This window comes from Mesoplodon bidens (assembly GCF_964165515.1).
Source record: "Mesoplodon bidens genome assembly, chromosome: 6".
Lineage (NCBI taxonomy): Eukaryota > Metazoa > Chordata > Mammalia > Artiodactyla > Ziphiidae > Mesoplodon > Mesoplodon bidens.
In genome coordinates, this window is record NC_138162.1 from 35,860,450 (window position 1) to 35,883,976 (window position 23,527).

Here is a 23,527-nt window from a genome sequence, read left to right on the forward strand (position 1 = left end):
GATATCATAATAAGATTGTTTATGCAATTCTGCTTCCTGCCACTAAAGCGTGAGCATATTTTATATCATCAATATCTTCAAAATACCATTTGTAGTGACTGTGTAAATAGTATCCTGTTTAGATAACAGTTGCTAATATATGTTGAACATTTGCCTCTCTGAGGAAAACAAGACCCTAATATGTTACATTTGTTGACTGCTGTCGTATAAATGCTCCAGTCACAGCCAATTTCCAGGTACCAACAAACACTGAATTGGGAGGAGATGTATAGTAGCACACCTACAATTTCTATAGACATTAGATGTAAATAACCACAAGAACATAGATAATAGTAAAATATAGAAAAATAATTAGAAAGTGATAAATGTTGAGTATTATTACTTTGTTTTTAACACAATTTATCTAATCAAATTTATATAATTTAGTTTTTAATAATGGCTCTATTCCATTATCTTGTTAAATTTCTGAAAAATTAACACTTGACTCTTGCAAGCCAGTACAAGCCAGCTCCAGTAGACCACAGCTAGAAGACAAATCTGTGTGCCTAACTCTTCTTCCACTTTCATACAATTAGTACAATTTAGTACAATTAATCTATTTTTGTGCAGTGAAATTCATCTATATGCCTTTCCATTTGGGGATTATTTCCTTGCGATAGACTCCTAGAAGTATTATTGGTAATTTGCAGGTAATACAGAAACCAGGAGAACAACTGAATAGTTCAGGTTTCTGTCTCTAAATTACAGAATCAAATAACACAGAGTGTTCCATATGGACCAAGGACAATGTTAAGTGCATTATGTATATTCACTTACTTAATCCTCATGACAAGCCTATGCGGTGGTTTCATTGTCTCCGTCTACAGCTGAAGATGCCAAGGCAACTAGTTAAAGTTGAGTGGGAAGTAAGTGATGGAGCAGGGATTTGAATTCAAGTCCTGTGCTAGAACCTCTTACCGTCTAGTTCCTCAACAGGCTTTCTTTTTAAACAATGAAAGCTTTCAATACTATCAGTTAACCTTTGGGCCCATCATTACCTGCATCCCATGACCTTACTATAATATTTTTTGTTTTTTAATCTCTCAATATCTATGTGATTATGCAATTGATTGCTTATTTCATTCATTAGTTGTTTAGAAAAATCTGCTTTCTTTCTTAAGAGACTGATTTTCTCAAACTTTGTTATCAATTACAAATTTGCTTCCACTGCATTGGAAAATTAACATTTCTGTGGCCTTCTGATTTATGTCCTATAATTTTTTATTACAAAGATAATATATATTAATTTTATATATTTTTAAATATTATATAGTATTTTCCTGTAATACTTTGCTGTAAAGTATGGCAAAACAAAAATACAAAATTACACATAATGCTCACAACTAGGAGGTAAATGATTATAACATTTTGCTACTCATTCATTTTTCCACTCTCGTGTGTGTGTGTGTGTAATTTTCTTTAAAATTTAGTAGCCTATTACTTCATTGTAATATCTTCTGGTAATATTAATTTTGGTTTGGGCTTTGTTTGAGTCTATATTTTTAAATAATTAAGCTTCATGATTGTTGTATCTTCCTGATGGATTGTTCCTTTTATCATTAAGTAGGATTTCTCTTCATTCTTTAAAGGCTTATCACCTTATATTCCATTTTTTCTTATATTAGTACTACTTTATTGCTTTATCACTTTGGTTTGAGTAGTGTTTACTTCGTATATATTTTCCATTCTCTTTATATCCAATGTTTCTGTTTTAATTTATTTAGGCATGTCTTTTGTGTTTTTTAATCCTGTATGATAGTGTCTGTCTTTCCATAGATCAGTTTATACCATGGGTGTTTATTGTGATTTCTGATATATTTGGCCATGTTTCTTCCACATTAATTTGTGTCTTCTGTTAACTATACCTTTCCTTGGCTTATTTATCCTCCTTTTCTGCTTCTTCATCTTTTTTTTTAAATTGATACAGTTCTAGTCTCTTTTTTCTTCTGCTAGTCTGGAAGTTTTGGGTTTTAATCTATTATTTTATTTTATTTATTTATTTTTTTTTTTTGCGGTACGCGGGCCTCTCACTGTTGTGGCCTCTCCCATTGCGGAGCACAGGCTCCGGACGCGCAGGCTCAGAGGCCTCGGCTCACCGGCCCAGCCGCTCCGTGGCATGCGGGACCCTCCCAGACCGGGGCACGAACCCGTGTCCCCTGCATCGGCAGGCGGACTCTCAACCACTGCGCCACCAGGGAAGCCCTAATCTATTATTTTAGTAGTAAGCATTAATGAAATTTTAACAATATGTCTCTAACCATATATTTTCTCCCCATGTTTAGAGTTATTCAGTGTTTCTGTCATCTTCCTGCTTACAGTAAAGAACTTAGAATGTTTTAACAATCTGCTGAACTTCTTCCCTAAACTTTCATCTTATAACTGTTTGCCTAGAATTCTAGTTCCACTCTTTTTTTAAACACAAAAATTATTGAGTTTAAAAAATATATATTCCATAGTGTCTAAAATTGCAATTATATTTTACCACCATCTATGCTAACTACAGTTTCTCATCACTGGCCCCTTTCTTTTGGGTACAAGTTATTTCTTATGGAGTTTATATACTTTTAGTAACTGTTTCAGAGAAGGTCTCAGTGGTAAATACTCTCAGTATTTGTCTGTTTATTTACTTTGTCTTCATTTTTAAAAAAAAATGATTATCTAAGCTGGCTATAGAATTCCAGGCTAACAGTTATTTTTTTCTCAGCCTTTTAAAAATACTGGTCCATTGCCTTTTGGTATCAATTGTTGCCAAATAATATCAGGTTAGCCTAATTGGCATTCTTCTTAAGGTGATTGATCTTTTATTTCCAGTAAGATTTAAGATTTTCTTTATCTTAAATTTTCTACAGTTTTAATCCAGTGTATCTAAGGATGAATTTATTTTTCTTTATCTGGCTTGATGCTTAGTGGAAACTTTCAACATGAATATTTCTGGGTTTTTTTCACTTTTGAAAAATGATCAGTGATTTATCCCTTTACACATTACTTCTATGCCATTTCTTCTATTTTATTTTTTTTGGAACTTCTGTTAGAAGTTTATTAGTGCCTGTCTGTCTTTATGTCTCTTAACTATTCTTTAATACTTTTAATTTCTTTATTTCTTTGTACAGCATTCTGTATATATTAATGGTCATTTTAGTGCAAAGTTGGGAAAAGTTGGGGGCCTTGCTGCCTAGATATAAAATATAAAAGATGTCATTTCACCTAAAAATTCTGCCCTCTTCTTTCACCTACTCTCTCTCAACCTTTTAAAAAATTTATGCCTTTTATAAAGGCCTCAGTAATAGAGTTTGGTTCATTAGTCAGTGTGCTAGCCCTCCAGATAGAGAGAGGTCTGAGACATGGTCCCTGACCCAAAGCTTAAGGTTTTTATAACTGAGTGTGGGACAAAGACATAAACAAATCATTCTAATAACATCTGTGTGGCAAGTGCTATGAGTGACATATATAGGATGACCCAAGGTTAAAGAAAAGGGCATTTGGTTCTATCTAGGAAGTCAGGGAGATTGGGAGGAGATGATGCTTAAACTGGACCTTAAGAAAAGAATAACACTTACGAAAGAGATACAGGCTAAGTGGACACTCCCAACCACCATTTCCCTCACTCTCAGCCAATGAGTTTGCCTCTGAGTTTACTGAAAAAATACGTTTCATTTAGATACTGGATGCATTTTCTTTTTCTTTTTTATTTTTGCAGTACGCGGGCCTCTCACTGTTTTGACCTCTCCCATTGCGGAGCACAGGCTCCGGATGCGCAGGCTCAGCGGCCATGGCTCATGGGCCTAGCCGCTCCGTGGCATGTGGGATCTTCCCAGACCGGGGCACGAACCCGTGTCCCCTGCATCGGCAGGAGGACTCTCAACCACTGCGCCACCAGGGAAGCCCAGGATGCATTTTTTAATGGCCAATGTGCCAGTTTTTTCTTCTTGTTTTATGGGGCTGTCACCCCCTACCCTGCATCTAAAATATTGCTCACACTACTTACTTGGCTTTCCTAGGCACCTTGCATTTTAACTAAAATGACCATATAATTTACTGTCCAAACTCAGGTATTTTTGGAGTATGGGGGTACTATTAACAATTATGCCAGGATAGCAGACATAACTGATTATTATAGCTGATCATTTTATGTATCTATCCTACCTTATCATCTAGATTGTGGACTCTTACCAGGCAGAGATGTGCTTTACACATCTTTTTGCTTCTAGTCAACCCAGTGACTGCTCCATGAAAAATCGTAAATAAACCTTTGATAAATAATAATAACAAAGCAGTGATGATGATAATTATTTTAAATCAGATTATGCAATGGGGTAGATTTTCAGACTCACCCAAATACAGGTGCTGGCACTTTCTCACACCATCAAACCCTTGAGGTGACCAGGACCTCACCCCTTTGTTTTGGTGGGATTCACAGATTTGTAAATTGAAGTGGGGTGCATCCCTTTACCAACACATTCTCATCCTTCTTAACTTCTCTTTCCTCCCCAATTCTTCTAAGCCAGGTGACCCTCATTTAATGGAGGTGGGAGGAGAGAGGGACCATGTTTATGGCCTCTCTTCCTTTTGTCTTTCTTTTTGTAACACACATACACACAAACACACACCAAGCAAAAACAAACAAACAAAACCCCCAGCTTTATTGAGATATAATTCACATACCAGTCTCTTTGGTTAAAGTATACAGTTCACAGAGCTGTGCATTCATCATCATAATCGATTTTAGAACGTTCTTATTACACCTATTTGAAATCCTGCATTCCTTAGCCATAGATTACTCCCTAATCCCTCCATCCTCTTCCCAATTCCTAGACAATCACTCATGTATTTTCTGTCTCTACAGATAATGACTATTCTGGACATTTTTTTTTTTTTTTTTTTTTTTCTTTTTGCGGTATGCGGGCCTCTCACTGTTGTGGCCTCTCCCGTTGCGGAGCACAGGCTCCGGATGCGCAGGCCCAGCGGCCATGGCTCACGGGCCCAGCCGCTCCGCGGCATATGGGATCCTCCCAGACCGGGGCACGAACCCGTATCCCCTGCATCGGCAGGCGGACTCTCAACCACTGCGCCACCAGGGAGGCCCTGGACATTTTATATAAATGAAATTGTACAGTATGTCGTTCTTGTGACTGGCTTCTTTCACTTAGTTTATTGTTTCCAAGTTTCATCCATGTTGTAGCATGTATCAATACTTTGTTTCTTCTTATTGTCAAATAATATTTCGTTGAATGGATATACCACATTTTGTTTATCCATTAATCTGTTGGCAGACACTTGGGTTGCTCCACCTTTTGGCTACTATGAGTAATGTTGCTTTGAACATGGGTGTACAAATATCTATCTGAGTCTCTGCTTTCAGTTCTTCTGGGCATATATCCAGAAGTGGAATTGCTGGATCATATATTAATTCTATGCTCATTTGAGGAACCACCATCCCGTTTTCCACAGTGGCTGTGCCATTCTACATTCCCACCAACAATGCACAAAAGTTCTAATTTTTCCACATCCTTGCCAGTATTTGTTGTTATATTTCTTTTTTATTATAACCATTCTAGTGTGTGTAAACTAGTATCTCACTGAGGTTTTGATTTCCATTTCCTTAGTTAATGATGTTGAGCATCTTTTTCCATGCTTGTTGTCCATCTGTATACATTCTTTGGAGACAGGTCAGTTCAGATCCTTTGCTCATTTGTTGTTTGGGTTGTCTTTTTATTATTGAGTCTTTTTCTAATCTATTCATAATGCAGATGTGAATTCTTTATAAATCTGATGAATCTTCACCTTCAAAGCCTCTCATTTACAGGAGCCCCCCTCTAAGACCTCCGGTGGTTTCTAGCAATGTGTTCATATAAACATATGTTTTAACAAAATTTGGGGAAAATTGTTATTAAACAGGAATTGTTAAGATTGCTTTCTCTTTTCACTTTGACTTCCCTTCAGTGACACTTCCCTTCAAGTTGATTGGTGTTAGGGAGGCAACAGACATTTTGTATTAATAATTTTATATATTTTTTCTTAAAAAGGACACCTAAATTATATAACTTTGGACTCCACAAAACCTGAATCTGCCTCTACCCATATATAATAAATCTAAGTCCGACTCTCCTGAGAGCCTTCTCTTTTGATTCTCAAATGCCTACTTTAGAAGTAGCAACAAAATCCTCTGCACAAAATTTTTCCTTCCTTTTGGCAAATTTATACCATGGGGAAATGTCATTCTCATTCAGGTATGTGGTGGCCTCTGACTACTTACAGAAGAGTTAGCAAACAGTACTGTAGAATGCTCTCGTTTGATTTCTCCTCTCCTTTCAGCCCCTGTCATCACCACTCCTCTTGAAACAGTGGATGCCTTAGTTGAAGAAGTGGCTACTTTCATGTGTGCAGTGGAATCCTATCCTCAGCCTGAAATTTCCTGGACCAGAAATAAAATTCTCATTAAGTAAGTATTCTGCCTTTTTCCAGCAAGAATGCCCAAGGCTGCCATGTGATTTATCTTTGTCATAAATGTAATCACAGCTCTGGCAGTACTAAAGTTCACCTTCTAGAATACATAAAATGCAAATTTCCTCATTTTATAAATGTAAGATCTGAACTTCAGTGAGGTTAAGAGAATTGCCCAACATAAAGTGATTTAACTGATATGGGGAAGTTAGGGTTATTTCACGGATCCCAGGTTAGGACCTAGAAGAAGTTTCACAGTAATTAGGAAACACCATGATATCCTAATTCTGGAGGTACATGTTCCAGGACACTCTGGGGAATTAATAGGGACCAGCCTCATTTCCTGTACTTCTAATATCCCAATCAAGTGATGCATGTGGTCTAGGAATCTGACCTTTAGGTGACCATGACTTTTTCTTTTGAAAGTCAGAAAGGACTCTTGATGTATATAGTGAGGTACCCTCTCAAACAGATAAAATTTCTACTTGGCACATAAAGGTTAGGCTATCCTTTCCCCATTACAATAGCTATCTGATCAAAAATACTCTAAACATCTGTAACAAATATAACCACTGGCTTTCTAGCAGGCCACATAGCTTGCATTAGGACTAGAGCATTTAAATGCTCCACAAACTAGAACTTTTACTCCACATCCATGAACTTGGATGGGGAAAAATTACATCTTTGTTTTCACTAAGCTCCAATTGAAATTTATCATTTCCTTCTATTATATATGTTGTAATGTGGGAAACTACCCTGGGCTGCAGAAGCCTTCAAGTATTCTACCAGGCAAGCTATCCCAGAAGTCCTGGAATAGGAAGGCTCACAGACCAAATTAAGATGCTTGAAATACAGTTAATTAAATCAATTTAAAATACATAGATAGAGAAAGGAATGGAAACTACCAGAGGGTTTCTATAGGTGTGCACTCTGTTCACGATGTTTCTGTTTGGCTGAAGGCTTCCCTAAGCCGTGTGGCTGACAGGGTCTTGGTGCTCTGGCCTGTTGTGCCGAGCTCAGGACATTGGACCACCAGAGACCCCCAGGCCCCATGTAATATCAATTGGCGAGAAGTCTCCCAGAGATCTCTGTCTCAATGCTAAGACCCAGCTCCACCAAACGGCCAGCAAGCTCCAGTCTGGATACCCCATGCCAAACAACTAGCAAGACAGGAACAAAAGCACACCCATTATCAGGGAGGCTGCCTAAAATCACGCTAAGTTAACAACACCCCAAAACACACCAACAGACGCAGCCCTGCCCACCAGAAAGACAAGATCGAGCCCCATCCACCAGAACACAGGCACAAGTCCCCTCCACCAGGAAGCCTACACAAGCCACTGAACCAACCTTACCAACTGGGGGCAGACACCAAAATCAATGGGAGCTATGAACCTGCAGCCTGTAAAAAGGAAACCCCAAACACAGTAAGTTAAGCAAAATGAGAAGACAGAGAAATATGCAGCAGATGAAGGAGCAAGGTAAAAACCCACCAGACCAAACAAATGAAGGGGAAACAGGCTGTCTACCTGAAAAAGAATTCAGAGTAGTGATAGTAAAGATGACCCCAAATCTTGGAAATAGAATGGAGAAAATACAAGAAACGTTTAACAAGGACCTAGAAGAACTAAAGAGCAAACAAACAGTGATGAACAACACAATAAATGAAATTAAAAATTCTCTAGAAGGAATCAATAGCAGAATAACTGAGGCAGAAGAACGGATAAGTGACCCAGAAGATAAAATAGTGGAAATAACTACTGCAGAGCAAAATAAAGAAAAAAAGAATAAAAAGAACTGAGGACAATCTCAGAGACCTCTGGGACAACATTAAATGCGCCAACACTCAAATGATAGGGTCCCAGAAGAAGAAGAGAAAAAGAAAGGGTCTGAGAAAAATATTTTAAGAGATTATAGTTGAAAACTTCCCTAACATGGGAAAGGAAATAGTCAATCAAGTCCAGGAAGCACAGAGAGTCCCATACAGGATAAATCCAAGGAGAAACACACCAAGACATATTAATAAAACTATCAAAAATTAAATACAAAGAAAAAATATTAAAAGCAGCAAGGGAAAAGCAACAAATAACATAAAGGGAATATGCATAACGTCAACAGCTGACCTTTCAGCAGAAACTCTGCAAGCCAGAAGGGAGTGGCAGGACATATTTAAAGTGATGAAAGGGAAAAACCTACAACCAAGATTACTCTACCCAGCAAGGATCTCATTCAGATTCGACGGAGAAATTAAAACCTTTACAGACAAGCAAAAGCTAAGAGAATTCAGCACCAGCAAACCAGCTTTACAACACATGCTAAAGGAACTTCTCTAGGCAGGAAACACCAGAGAAGGAAAAGGTGAAGGTGATATACTGCATATCACCAGTGGGTGGTTGTTTTCAAGGTGACAAAGTTGTCAGTCTAGAGGTGGCAGAATTATGAACTTGTCTTTCCATCTCTTCCTACCATAAATAATGCTCTTCTTTGTTCCATATTTTTAATTTATTCCATCCATCTTTAGTAGGTTGCAATTTTATTTACTACCTATATTCAACACAATTTATCAATTCTGCCTATATTTCATAAGTCAGTAGCTTACTTTTTATCTCTACTTACAAGTCATTTTACCAATATCTCATAAGTTATTAGCTTTACAATTTATATGCTTAATACTGTTTATGAGTTTTATCCATCTTATGTCTTTGTCTTCTATAGTAAAATTGACTATTCCTAAACAATACAGGAAAACCTCATTTAATATACATCATGAATAACAGTGGTAATAAAGTACCTGTGACACTATTACAGTAGAAGTTATAAATAGTTTTATATTACATTACAACATGATGTAATATATTATTGTTGCTTATAAACTGAGATATTATTTATATTCTTCTCTACTTTGAAATTATAATAGTTGTTAGATAGCATTCAGTATTCAAAAGTCAATATTCAGGGCTTCCCTGGTGGCGCAGTGGTTGAGAGTCTGCCTGCCAATGCAGGGGACGCGGGTTCGTGCCCTGGTCCAGGAAGATCCCACATGCCGTGGAGTGGCTGGGCCCGTGAGCCATGGCCACTGAGCCTGCGCATCCGGAGCCTGTGCTCCGCAACAGGAGGGGCCACAGCAGTGAGAGGCCTGCGTACCGCAAAAAAAAAAAAAAAAAAAAGTCGATATTCAAAGACTACTCTCCCCATCAATGTCTTTTAATTTGTCCAAGAAGGAAGTTTGTTGCCTACATTGTCAAATAGCTTTGAAAAATATTGCCCTATAATCCTCTCATGTGTTTATCTCCCAATATTGTAAGTAGATGAAGAATTAGACAACCAATGAGTTTTTCTCAAATCATGCAAAGAAAATCAACATTATAAGTCTGGTTCAGGAAACCATAAATATTCTAACTTGGCTTATAATACTATGAATAAAATTACTTTTAATAAATTTAAATCTTCCCTTTATTGTATGGCAAAAAATATGTTACAAATAAATAAGAAGTAAATGGAGCAACAGGTTCAGATAGTTGTTAGTCAAAGGATATGTGAAATAGGAAGAAATTATGTTTTGAAAATACAATTGAGTGCTTCTTAAGGAATAATGAATAACTTTACACAGGAGATACTTGACAAGCACTACCTCAGCCAGGTGATAAAGGTCAATATCAATAGTGAGAAATTATATCGATAGTAATACCCTTATTATGATGTGATGAAATGGCACTCTACCTGTGGTCTTCCTCCCAAAAGCTATAAACCCAATTTAATCATGATAAAAGCATATGACAAATTCCAGTAGAGAAGCATCCTTCAAAATATTTGACCAGTACTCTTCAAAACTGTCAAGTCATCAAAAGCAAGGAAAGTCATAGAAAATGTCAAAGCTAGAAGGAGCCTAAGGAAATGAGACAAATAAATTAAATGTAGTATCCTGGAAGAGATTATTCAACAGAAAAAGACATTAGGTAAAAACAAAACAAATCTGAATAAACTATGACTTTAGTTAATAATGTATCGATGGTGACTCATTACCTGTAACAAATGTACCATACTTACCTAAGATGTGGGAAACTGGATGTAGGGGGTATATGTAAATTCTCTATACTACCTTTCCAATTTTTCTATAAATCTAAAACAGTTCTGAAAAATTTCTCTTTGACATAAATCATAGCAATATGTTTTTGAATCTGTCTCCTAAGGCAAAAGAAATAAAAGCAAACATAAACAAATAGGACCTAATTAAACTTGAAAGCTTTTGCACAGCAAGGGAAAACACCAATGAAACAAAAAGACAACCTACAGAATGGGAGAAAATATTTGCGAATTATATGACCAGTAAGGGGTTAATATCCAAAATATATAAACAGCTCATACAACTCAGTATCAAAAAAAAAACCCCAAACAACCCAATCAAAAAATGGGCAAAAGGCCTGAATAGACATCCTTCCAAAGAAGACATACAGATGGCCAACAGGCACATAAAAAGATGCTCAACATCACTAATTATTAGAGAAAAACAACAATAAGATATCACCCCACACCAGTCAGCTATCATAAGTCTACAAATAACAAATGTTGGAGAGGATGTGCAGAAAATGAAACCCTTGTACACTACTGGTGGGAATGTAAGTGGTGTGGCCTCTATGTAAAACAGTATGGAGGCTCCTCAAAAAGCTAAAAATAAAGTATTATATGATCCAGCAATTCCACTCTGGGCTATATATCCAGAAAAAATGACAATACTAATTTGAAAAGATATATGCACCCCAAATTCATAGCAGTACTATTTACAATAGCCAAGATATGGAAGCAACCCATGTGTCCATAACAGATGAATGGGTAAAGAAGATGTGGTATATATTTAGAATGGAATCTTAGCCATAAAAAAGAATGAAATTCGGCCATTTGCAGCAGCATGTATGGACTTAGAGAATATTATGCTTAGTGAAATAAGTCAGATGGGGAACAACAAATACTGTATGATACCACCTACATATGAAATCTAAAAATTAATACAAATGAATGTATATGCAAAACAGAAACAGATTCACATAGAAAACAAACTAGTGGTTACCAAAGGGGAGAGGGATGGGGGAGGGGCAAATTAGGCATATGGGATTAAAAGATACATACTACTATGTAGAAAATAGATGAGCAACAAGGATATACTGTATAGCACAGGGAATCATAGCCATTATCTTATAATAACTTTTAATGGAGTATAATCTGTAAAAATACTGAATCACTATGCTATGTACACCTGAAACTAATATACTATTGTAAATCAAGTACACTTCAATAAAAAAGAAGAGAAGAACAATTTATATTTTGAAAATTATAAATACTTGTGTCCCTCACAATCTAAAAGCAATTTATATACTTGAATTAAGCAGCAGTGATACAACAGATTATAAATCTTGGAAGTTTATATTTCACAGAGTGGCTGGATTCTTGGTCCACAAGCACATCTGTAAGATATTCCAATATTCATATTTTCCATGAAAACTTATACATAGCAAAAAACAAAGCAAAAATTACATGAGAGTGAATATCATGGCTATCCTCAGTTATTTAATGTGATTTAATGAACTACCCAGTGATTATATTATCCTTAGTCACATTAGACCAAAAATTACTACATCCCTTTTTTCCTCTTTAAGATCAGTGTGTGATGGGAGCCACCCATTGAATTAGAAAAATCAAAAATCCATTCCCTTTACAGTTTTTGTTTTCATGTCATGTTAGTTTTTCCCATTTCTACTGTAACAAATTACCGCACACTTCGTGGCTTGAAACAACACAAATTTATTATCTCCCAGTTTCGGAGTTCAGAAGTCTGAAATAGGGCTCTTTGAGCGAAAATCCAGGTGTTGACGGGGCTGTATGCTTTCTGGAGGCTCCAGAGGAAAGTCTGATTTCTTGCCTTCCCTAGCTTCTCGGAGCTGCCTGCGCTCCTTGGCCCCTTCCTGCATTTTCAGAGCCAGCAGCTGTGTCACTCCATACTCTGCCTCCACCATCACAGCTCATCCTCTGATCCTCCTGCTTCCCTCTTCCATCTTTTAAGGACCCTAATGATTACATTGGGTCCCTCTGGATAATCCAGGATACTCTATTTTAAGATCCTTGACATCTGCAAAATCCCTTTTTCCATGTAAGGTAACATATTCACAGGTTCTGGGGACTCAGACATGGATCTTTGCTGGGGGTGGGGTGCCTCATATACAGATTTAGCGTAAAGGATATTTGGTCATAAAACTCACTTTTAGGTGGACGCTTCCTCTCAAATTTCTTTTTTTTGGTCCTAATTCCCTTCTCAACATTCACGTTGCATGTCATTTAGTGAGATAATATATGTAAAACCTGTATTTTTACAGTTTGAACCTCTTTTCTTCCTTATGTATCCCAAGGAACTAGGACTGTGCCTGGCACTTGTGAGGCACTCAACAAACATTTGATTCATGAATGAACAAATAGTTAAGTGGTAGTTAGTTCTATAAATATTTAACTCTTTCTCTTTTTTTCCATTTTTTAAAATTGAGGTATAGTTGATTTACAATGTATTAGTTTCAGGTGTACAGCAAAGAGATTCGGTTCATATATACATACACACACACACACACACATACACACACATGCTCTTTTTCAGATTCTTTTCCCTTATAGGTTATTACAAGATATTGAATATATATTTCCCTGTGCTATACAGCAGGTCCTTGCTGTTTATCTGTTTTATATACAGTAGTGTGTATCTGTTTATCCCTTTCTGCTAGTCGCACTTATGTGTGTGTGTGTGTGTTTTCATTATCTAGCTGCTACTTCCCAGTAAATATGGGGCAGAACTCAGATCTCGGGTAATGATATACACTTTCCTAAATAAATTTTATGTTTGGTCTCATCAATAGACATCACCTTTTGAAGTTATTTTTGAAGGACTCAGCACTGCTTTGATTATTGGAGACTAGGAAAGATTAGAATATAATGTTAGCTTTCAATTCCCAAATAAGTTTATTCTATTACTCAGAACTCAATCGAATTTCCTCATACCTTTAGTCTACTTCCTCCATTGGTTAAGTCATCTGTTTGATCATTTAATCATAGCCAAAAAATCACAGATGGGGCCCTAACCTGCCATAATCCTCTGCGACCCACAGGCTCTTTGACACCCGGTACAGCATTCGGGAAAACGGTCAGCTCTTCACCATCCTGAGCGTGGAAGACAGCGATGACGGCATTTACTGCTGCATCGCCAACAATGGCGTGGGAGGAGCTGCCGAGAGCTGTGGAGCTCTGCAAGTGAAGATGAGTGAGTAGAAAAGAGAATCACCCATTGATTTCAAAGCTGACTTGGTACATTTTGAAGCAGGCAGTAAATAGAGCCTCCCGCATACCTGTATGTTCAGGCAGCCAGACAAGTTCAAGTTCAAATCACAACCTTGAGACAGTCCCACACCTCTTATTCCTGCCATCAACCACCCTCCTACAGGCAAGCCTCATTGTTCTCTACCGTCTCCCATTTTCATGCCTTTATATGTCTCTTTATTTGCGCCACCCTGACATCTTTCACCAGGAACTTCCCTTTAGAATCTTTACCCCATACCTTCAAAACAGTTTCATTACAACCAAACACCCTTTTAATAATCTAAAACCTCTTTGCAGACACTTCTTCTACCCTTTTGCCTTGTTTCAAACTTGATTTTCTTGAGCGACTTTTCAAACTTGAGTGACTTTTCTGCTTAAAGGGAGACTATTTCTTCCCCACTTCATGTCAACAAGGCTAGCATGTACTGATGTTTCATTGTGGCTTTTAAGCCATTATATTTTGTATTCCTGTGCAAAACCTTTCCTCTCATGAGGGCTTTTGCCATTTTGACATTCTCTCTAACTCTATTCATCACGTCAGCTACCCACTTCTAGGTCCTCTCCCATATTTCTCAAAGATTTTGATTCCAGATTTATTAAATTTCTATCCATTCCTACTCCTGCCATCATCCTAAGCGATTTCAACAGCCATGATTCAGAGCCACTGTCCACTTCATCCTATAGCTCCTTGACCTTCACAAGTCCAGTGATGTTTGCCTTAACTCTTTATCAGTCTACCCAATCTATGACCTTGTCACCCCCAGGAAATGGACTGTATTTCAAATCTTAAACCCCAGTAGGTCACATCCTGAACATGGACATTTCTATTTCCAGCTCTGTCCGATGAGGAAAATTGTTTCCCACACTCATGATTTGCCTCCAAACAGAAGGCACAAACTTCATCTGTCTCTTTCTCAGCTAAGAACAGAGTCTAGCTCTCTCACACCCTTCCTCCTATTCCATACCGTCACCATCATGGTCATGTTCTCCTGCCCTTAACTCCATTGAGGGGGGTCTCTGTTCCATTGACCCCCAATGGGCACTTCATTCAATTCTCTCTTCACTTAGTTCTCTCTCCTACCTAGTGTGGCACACGCAGCCCTTACCAGCATCCTCAAATCTCATGACCCCCTGTGCTATAGCACCTGCTGCTTGCAAACTCTCAAACTTGTAATGAAGTAACCTTTATTTTCTCCTCCCTGACATCACAGTACTGATGGGAAAAATCACAGAAACATGCATATTGGCACCATACAAAGCACGGTGGAATCCAGTTCCACCTGGAACGTTTATTATGAGTTTTTGTTGTTGATTTTATCACTATTTCTTACATCTTTTATCTTTTGGTTTTATCGTTATTGTTTTGCTGGAGGAAGTGGTTTGCTGCTTCTTTTCAGTGTGAGCACGTGAGATGTCTTTTCTGAATGTTTGTGTGGCTGAAAGTCTTTATTTTGCACTCCAAATTTTTCTCCTCATATCTCCTACGTATCTATCTTGATATTCTACTTTCTAGGAGATTTATTTGGCTTTTCCTTCTGTATCATGAATTTGGTCTTCAGTATGACCATTCTGCTACTCTGACCTTATATTCTGTAGTTTGATCTTAAAAACCCGTATTTTTAATTTCTAGGTATTATTTTTTCCCTGACTGCTCCTTTTCTTCATAGCCAACTGTATGTGTATGATGCAACATTCACTCATCTAAGGATACTATTAATGCATTTTTTAAAAGCATTTTCTTATTTCACCTGCTTTATTTCTGTTTTCTTCAGGCTAAGTTTTGATTTTATTTTGATTCTCTTTCTTCATGTTCATGGTTGTTCTCACATGTCTGTTAATCTTTTATGTTTGATCATACCTATAAATGCTGTCTGAGATTAACTACAATAGGTATGTAGTGGGGCTAGTGGGACATCGTGGGAAAGCTGACCTGGGGGTTCTGAGGGTAAATAGGTTGGGATGTACCCACAAGCAGGCTTTCTTTCAGCATGTGGGGCAGTAAGAACACCAAGTAAGGAAGTTGGGATGTTCTCTTTTGCTGAAGAATGAAGGTGTGATTCCAAAGACAGAGTACATTTAAGTACTTCACTACTTTGTGGTACTACTTTTCCTTTGAATACTGCTCATATTTTTCTGGCACTAAATGTTCTTGATTTGGGTTCTATCCTAAATCCTCTTTTTTTCTTCTCTCCTCTTCTTTTCTCCACTCCCTCCTTAGGAAAGCTCACCCATTCAGGTGGGTATACACTGGTGTGGCCATCCCAACTGTTAAAATTTTGGAATGCTTCCACACTGCTTGCTAAAGAGCTGTTTCCTGAGACCCTCAAGGTCCCCACCCCCATCGCTACTCCAACTACCCTCAGACCTCCTTCGGGAGTTCCCTCCCCCAGATTCCTTATGGTCCAACAACTAAGGGTTCAGTCTTGGCATAGCAGGACACTTCCAGCATCCCACTTCAACAAGATGACCAGTTCTGATTAGTCAGTGCTCATGGCTCCACCTGAATCATGCTCCCTTAGGGTAGGGAATCCATGACTCCACGTCAATACTCAGTTCATTCCTAATTTTCTTTATATTCATATGCCCGCAAAGGTTCTCCTGACCTCTCACCAACAGATGACAAAGACATCTATTTCATGGAGAAGACAGGAGTTATTTGCTTTAAGCAAAGGTTTTCTGCCTAAGACATTATCTCTGACTCAGGTTTGCCATAGGGATCAGTTCAGGGAGCCCAATGGGAGGAATGAATAATACTCTCTTTGATTATATCACAGGTGTATCAAATCCTAAGCTAAGCTTTTGCCAATAGCTGTATGACAACTCAACCCACAATTGAGGTGCCTAGTCATTATCTAAACGTAGGTATTCACTGTCATTGATGAGAATGAGCATTGTATGCTTTAGATCGCAGACAAAGTGACAACGTTGATATTTTCCTATAACATGTTTAAAGCCTGTCTTGTATCTTTGCCACACTGCAGGATCATACCACCTCTAAGTGGCAAAAATGGCTAGATTAAAAATCAATAGACTATGCAGTCTTTGCAAATATCACTTATAACCACCACCAAACCATGTCCCTCCAACACACACACACACACACACACACACACACACACAATTGAAGTAGAAGGGCAAAAATCCTTATTTCCTGCTCTTCTATGTCAAAGTAACAAATTGATTATGGCACATGACCTGAAAGAAATAAAATGCATCTATTTCTCAGTAGTGTCTCCTGCAAAGACAGTCTTTCTGTTTTGTATCTGTAACATAAGATTCCTTAGGAAATAAATGTAGTTTTCATTATTTTATGAATGTTTCAAATAGTAAAATAACTGGCATCCTGAACTTGTCAATACTTCTATGCAATAGATTTAATAATGTCTTCCTCTGAAAGCTCAATATTGGAGAATAAAAATTAACTGACATAAACTATTTCTTCTGAAAAAAATAATTTAGGAGTGTTTCACAGAACAGTATACACAAGTTGGCTTTGCAGAGTAGAGTTACTCTGAATTGTATTACAGAATTTCTCTGATTACAAGTATAGTAACATTTGATTTATTTTCTAGAGGATAAATGTATCTAATTTTTAATCATCAAACTTAATAGTCAAATTAAGATGGAAACCAAAGGGAAAGTAGGTCATAACTCAGAATTATCCAAATAAAACTTATATCAAAACTTTACTTTCATATGTTTTCATGTATGTTGCTATGAATTACATAATGTTGAATTGTTATCAGTTTACTTTAATCAACTTTTTATTAACTGTTTTTAAAGTGCAGAATACTATGATAATTATAAACTCCTAATATGTTTTATGAACTGAGTTTTCAAATAAGATAAAACAGAGATAACCTAAATTTTCAAAAATGATTTCTGTTTGATAGCCACTAAAAACATGTCTTAGCATTTGGCGAATTCTGTATTATAATAAGCCTAAGAATATTTTTAATGTATATTTATAATTAAACATAAACTTAGAAACTCTAAGTTTAATAAAGCCATATTGCTTTTTAATTTTTAACCTTCATTTCCCTTTAGAACCTAAAATAACTCGTCCTCCCATAAACATAAAAATAATAGAAGGATTAAAGGCAGTTCTACCATGTACTACAATGGGCAATCCCAAACCATCAGTGTCGTGGATCAAGGGGGACAGTGCTCTCAGGGTAAGTGATTGTTATGTTAAAACATGTATATACAACACATTTTCAAATACAACAATCCTTTGCAAACTCAGTCGCACACTTATAAACTTAGTATAAACTTTTTTCCATGTACAACATTTAACCAAACTTTAATATTTCTGTCCCCATAAATGCAAATTGTAAGGCATTCCAGTTGGGGCTGAGTAAGGGAGAAAAGCGATAGGAACCAGTAGTGTTAAGGATGATAAAGGAGGCAAAGCAGAGCAAAGCTACAGTCTTTTTTGTTGGTTCGTATTTGAATCATTTATTTTTCAACATTGAATCTTTGAGACTCAAGAGATTTAAAAAATGGAACTAAGCTCCAAGCTTTAGACCTGACAAATAGTTTTTGGGAGGAGAGAGAGAAATAAGGTTTGGAAGAAAAGGAATGAGAACATTCTGGAGTGAAGTTAGATCATCAAGACTCAAGACTGGTGAACAAACCACCTTGACAACAACCTCAATCACATACAGTAGTCAAACTTGAAATGCATTATTCACATGCTTATTTTGTACTGCTTTGTATCTTATACCTACATTTATTGATAAATTACTATACTGCATCACCATCGTCTCTTTCCATCCTTGTATAACCTACTAACTGTGAACTCAGTGAGGTCAAAGACATTATGTTTTTCATATTACTGTACTCAGAGTATTCCATGGGGAATACATAGGTGTTGATATATGTCAATTAATTGAAATAAAACATAATATCAATTAGCTTTGTTTTATTTAAAATAAAACAAATAATTTTCATTTTTTATGGTAATCTATATAATTCTCTGGCTTTCCTTTTGTTATAAATATTTTCTACAATAAAAGCAGGGGGTGGCTCTATATATACTACTGAATTTAGAGTCCCCAGAGAGAAGATAGATGTAACATTTTAACTATAAAGACCAATTTTTATATTATCTGCAGAATTTTCCAACTTTTCAAAGGACATATATTCCCCTAAGGATACCATATAGGCAGTAAGCATGGCTGTTAAAAGCAATGCTTTTAATCAAACAGACCTGGATGTGACTTTTTTAGATATCAAATAAACTCCTAAAATAAGGCTTGTTGATGTAGGACATCCAATAAGCCTTGGGGTCCTCATATAATGAAAGAAAATAAAAATAACTATATCTTATGGCATTGTTATTAAAATTAATTTTGGTAATCTTATACTATCTCATTTATTATTGTATGTTACCCATAATAAATGCCAAATAAATGTTAAAATAATATTTTTGATAAGAATGATAGTGATGACTAGATGAAATATAGCAAATGTGTCCTTGACAGACCTATGGCCATTTTTAATTCATGTCCCTATCCCTGGCAGGAAAACTCCCGCACTGCGGTTCTTGAATCCGGGAGTTTAAGGATTCATAATGTGCAAAAGGAAGATGCAGGACATTATCGATGTGTGGCAAAAAACAGCCTCGGGACGGCATATTCCAAGTTGGCGAAGCTGGAAGTTGAGGGTAAGGAGCTGCGTTCCTTCCCATAACAGTGCTAGCGGAGGGCCTCACGCTCTACTGTGAAGGCTGTATTTCAGCTTGCAAAACAGAGAGGCAGTAGGTAGTTCATTTCCCTCATTTATCGCAGATATTAGACCGTTAGGTCAACACTCAAAAAACTGAAAAGAGAAAAAAAGAAGTTCCTTTGTATAACAGGTCATATTCCATCTATGGCCCATCAATTAATCAAAACCGACTAAAGTCACTATAATACTAAAACAATAGGATACCATTTTAGAACGTCTTCTTGGCTTGGACAATTCTCCCTTGTTTATAAATTTGAAGATATTCATTTTATCTTTTTTCAGCATAAAAGACGTGTCTTAAAAATGTATCAAAAAGAAAAGAAAAAAAGTAACTTCTTTCCAACTGTATTGTCACAAAGGGTTGAGAAAAATATAATACCGGCTCAAAATGTATAACCCCAAATTGTCCTACTTCTATGAGTTATATTGTCAAAATATTTTCCGATTTTTAAAGTGTTCCCTTAAAGTCAATTAATCCAACAACTGGTTGTGAAATATGTTCACTGAGAAATCAGAATCCAGATCGAGCTAGGGATTCTATCCACTTGGTCCTCAGCTCCTTCTTGACCTAAAATTATAACATATTTTGCTTAAAAGTAGAAACTACCAGCATGCCTATATGAGGTGAGTAAACTGAGTGCAAAACTCTTCCCAGCTCCTCCTGTTACAGGCCTTAGAATTAACCTCTCTGGCTCTCAGTTTTCTTATCTGCAAAGTGGGGTTTGTTGTGAGGATTCAATGAGATAAGTTACTGGTAGTATTTAGCAGAGTATCTGACCCTTTGTAAAACTCAGTAAATGTTGACTATAAGAATTATCACTTCCTTTTCTGCTTTTCTGTTATCTGATTGATAAAGTGATTATCACACACTGGCACATATTATAGTTCAGCTGGGGAAGACTTCACAGTTTCCCCATAGCTTACTTTGATGTCACCCTTCTCTTAGGCCAAAATCGACCCTTTCCTACATTTCTTCCTTCTCAATCATACAGTTTTCTATTAGCTCCTTTAAGACTATCTTTTATTTCCTAGCTAGACCTCCTTCTCACAGCTTTAATGATCTCATCTCAATTAACTGTTCATGGAAAGGAATGAGGTTGGAGGGAATAGTGGTTGTCAGATGTAAAAAGAATATATTTTTAGCACAGCTGCTAGAATTGAAAATCTTTTAAATGATCAATGCTATTTAAAGCTCAGAATGCAACAACCACCTGATGTAACTTATTGAGTGAAAATTAAATAAACATACAAACACACGCAGTCCCACTTTCAGACACAGTGAATGTCTGCCTAGATCCAGTGTTTCCTTGAACTCCAGTTCAAGGAATTCTGGCTTGAATTCTGGCTTGAATGTGGAGGGATACAGAACCAATGGCTTGAATTCTGGCTTGAATGTGGAGGGATACAGAACCAATGGCTTGAATTCTGGCTTGAATGTGGAGGGATACAGAACCAATGGCTTGAATCATGGCTTGAATGTGGAGGGATACAGAACCAATGTTATCCATTTGTGTACAATATCATAAATATTTCCCTCTTCAAGGTATAAAATATGAGCCCACTGAATTATAACATCAAATACTGATTGTTTAGGTTACTGTCTTCAAAGATATTGAAACCATTTGGTTTAGCTTTGGCCTAGAGAAAATTATCACAGATCTCATTAGTTGGAGTTCAATTACACAGTTTGGTCTTGCCTTGCCATTTAGTTTTGTATCATGCCTGTCAGTAAAACTGAACACTCTCCTTTCTTCCAAACACTGAAACCATCATGTTCATTGTGTTAGTAATTAATATATGCTAGAGATTTTATTAAACTTGCTAGTACTGAGAGCTCATAATATCATTTAAAGTTACTCTACCAGTAGGTAAGATGCTCATTTTAGCATGCATGTCTATTTCTACTCCATTCTAATCCTTATTAGTCAATATACACGAGAATATGTGACATGCTTAGCACAGCTGCTGGTATATAATATGCATTTAGTAAATGGTATCAACTATAATTATTACTATTAGAAGATATATTTTGCAGAAAATCTGCTTTGGCTATTGAAGCTCTGAAAAATTGGCTTCCACCTAAAGGAATAGTGGAGGCATGTCCACAAGATATAATGCAAACATGACCTATTTTAAAGGAAGGGCCAATTCAACCAACAACTCAGAGCAGGTGAAAAAGCAACTAAGAAGTCACTGGAAGAATCTCAATGTGCCTTCAAATGCCTGCTGTCTTGGCAATGGTGAGGGCTAAAGATGAAACTGGCCATGGTCAGTTAGGACAGATGAGCATTTGCTATGTATTATATCGGTAACTCTGCAAGTTAGTTTGAGCAAATCAGAATGAGAGCCCTGTAAGTGCTATTTGATGTGGGGCTACATTGAGGGCAAATAGGTATGTCGGGGAAAGATATGGTTTGTCTGCCATTGTGAGCTTCTAATGAGGTGAAGCATGCCAGGTTATGGATTTAGTACAGTGTGTTTGCTAAATCTTAGCAGCCATAACAAACATGAAAGAAACACCCTTGGACACAGAAGTAAAGCTAGCTCCCTTTCTAGATTGCCATCTTCAGGCCGCCAGGTCTCTGGAATGGCAATGTAAAGATATTCTACCCTGATGCCCTGCCTTAAAAGATTCAAACAGTGGCATGCAAAATTACTGATGGAACCATCTAACTCAACCATGACCAAATATGGATGTTTTTTGAAAAGGATGAGCAATTCGGGATGGCTAACATTTTAAAATCCTAAATGCTTTACAAGTATTATTTTATTTTAATTTTCACTAACAGTCACTGAGGAAGGGCCTATAATTGTACCATTTTAGGAAACTGAGGAACACAGAGGATAACTAATTCACTCAAGGCTGCACAGATAGAGGCACCTAAGAAATGGGGTAACACTAACTACTGTGTGTTCTATTAAAAAATGAGAGAATCATGTGTGACATTGTCAAGAGTAATGTCAGAATGGGGATGGGGAAGAAGCCAGAATTCTGTGAATGAAGGAGAACAGGAACTGAAAAAAAGAGAGACAGTGTATGTAGACAATTTTTTTCGATAAATTTGGCAGAGAAAAGGGATGAGTCAAAAAAGTTAGCAGTAGTTGGAGGCATCTTTGGCTCATAGGAAGTGTGGTTTTGCACGATTTCTCTTTTTAAAAGATTGAAATGTTTAAGAGAAAAACATGGACAGTGTTAAAATATTAACGAGAAGGAACCCAGAGAGAAGGAAAATTTGAATATACAGGAGAGAGGTGGAATGTTCAAGGGACTGTGGTGCTTGGGAAGGCAAAAGAGATGTATTCAGCAATAAACCTTATATAGGGGGTGACCGCATGTCCCAGTTTTCCCAGGACAGTTCTGGTTTACACCCGTTGTCCTGGAATAGTTATTAATAGAGTCCTTCTTTTACTTTCAAAAATATCCCAGCTTCAGTGGTCAATTATATGATTACTTAGACAGGAAGAAGAAACTTCCTTCCTTGTAATAGGAAGAAGGAGAAAAGAGGTGTATGCCAGTATAAATGAGTTCATTAGTTGGGCAGGTGGAATTTGAGAAAGCTCTGTCCTGATGGGCTCTATTTCCTCTAGGAAGTAGGAAGTAAGGTTATCTTCTGTAAAGGGGGGCAGAGGGATGAGGAGAGTGGAAAGGTTTTAAAATAGCTGTGGGGAATGGGGGACATGACTCACAGGGAAACTAGGCTTGCTGGGCAACATTCAGATTTTAGAAGAGAACAGGACTATGAATACAGAGTGGCATCAATTTGCTTCATTACAGGTTTTCCCGCAGGGTTGCTCAGCAGTACAGGTATAAGTTGGAATAAGTAGAAAGCCAAATCCAAAGTCAAGATATAAGCATTGGAGTTTTGCCAGGAAAGAAAAGAGGGCAAAGGATTTGTGAATATTGTAAGAGAATGCTTGAAATGGTGACTAATGGAATCTTTATGTACTAAATACACAAACCTGAGAT

At 37.1% G+C, this 23,527-nt stretch overlaps 1 protein-coding gene across 6 annotated transcripts in view; it reads left to right on the plus strand.

Annotated features, from left to right (window-relative positions):
• The window catches only part of MUSK (muscle associated receptor tyrosine kinase), a gene marked incomplete at its 5' end in the record, with an annotated part of 88,292 nt that overhangs the window by 5,414 nt on the left and 59,351 nt on the right, over positions 1–23,527 (plus strand). For all 6 annotated transcript variants that reach the window (XM_081237251.1, XM_081237249.1, XM_081237247.1 and 3 more), the window contains 4 exons: positions 6,352–6,478; positions 13,623–13,774; positions 17,878–18,005; positions 19,357–19,498. In XM_081237251.1, the coding sequence (XP_081093377.1) occupies positions 6,352–6,478; positions 13,623–13,774; positions 17,878–18,005; positions 19,357–19,498 (549 nt within the window). The remainder of the gene's footprint in view (positions 1–6,351; positions 6,479–13,622; positions 13,775–17,877; positions 18,006–19,356; positions 19,499–23,527) is intronic.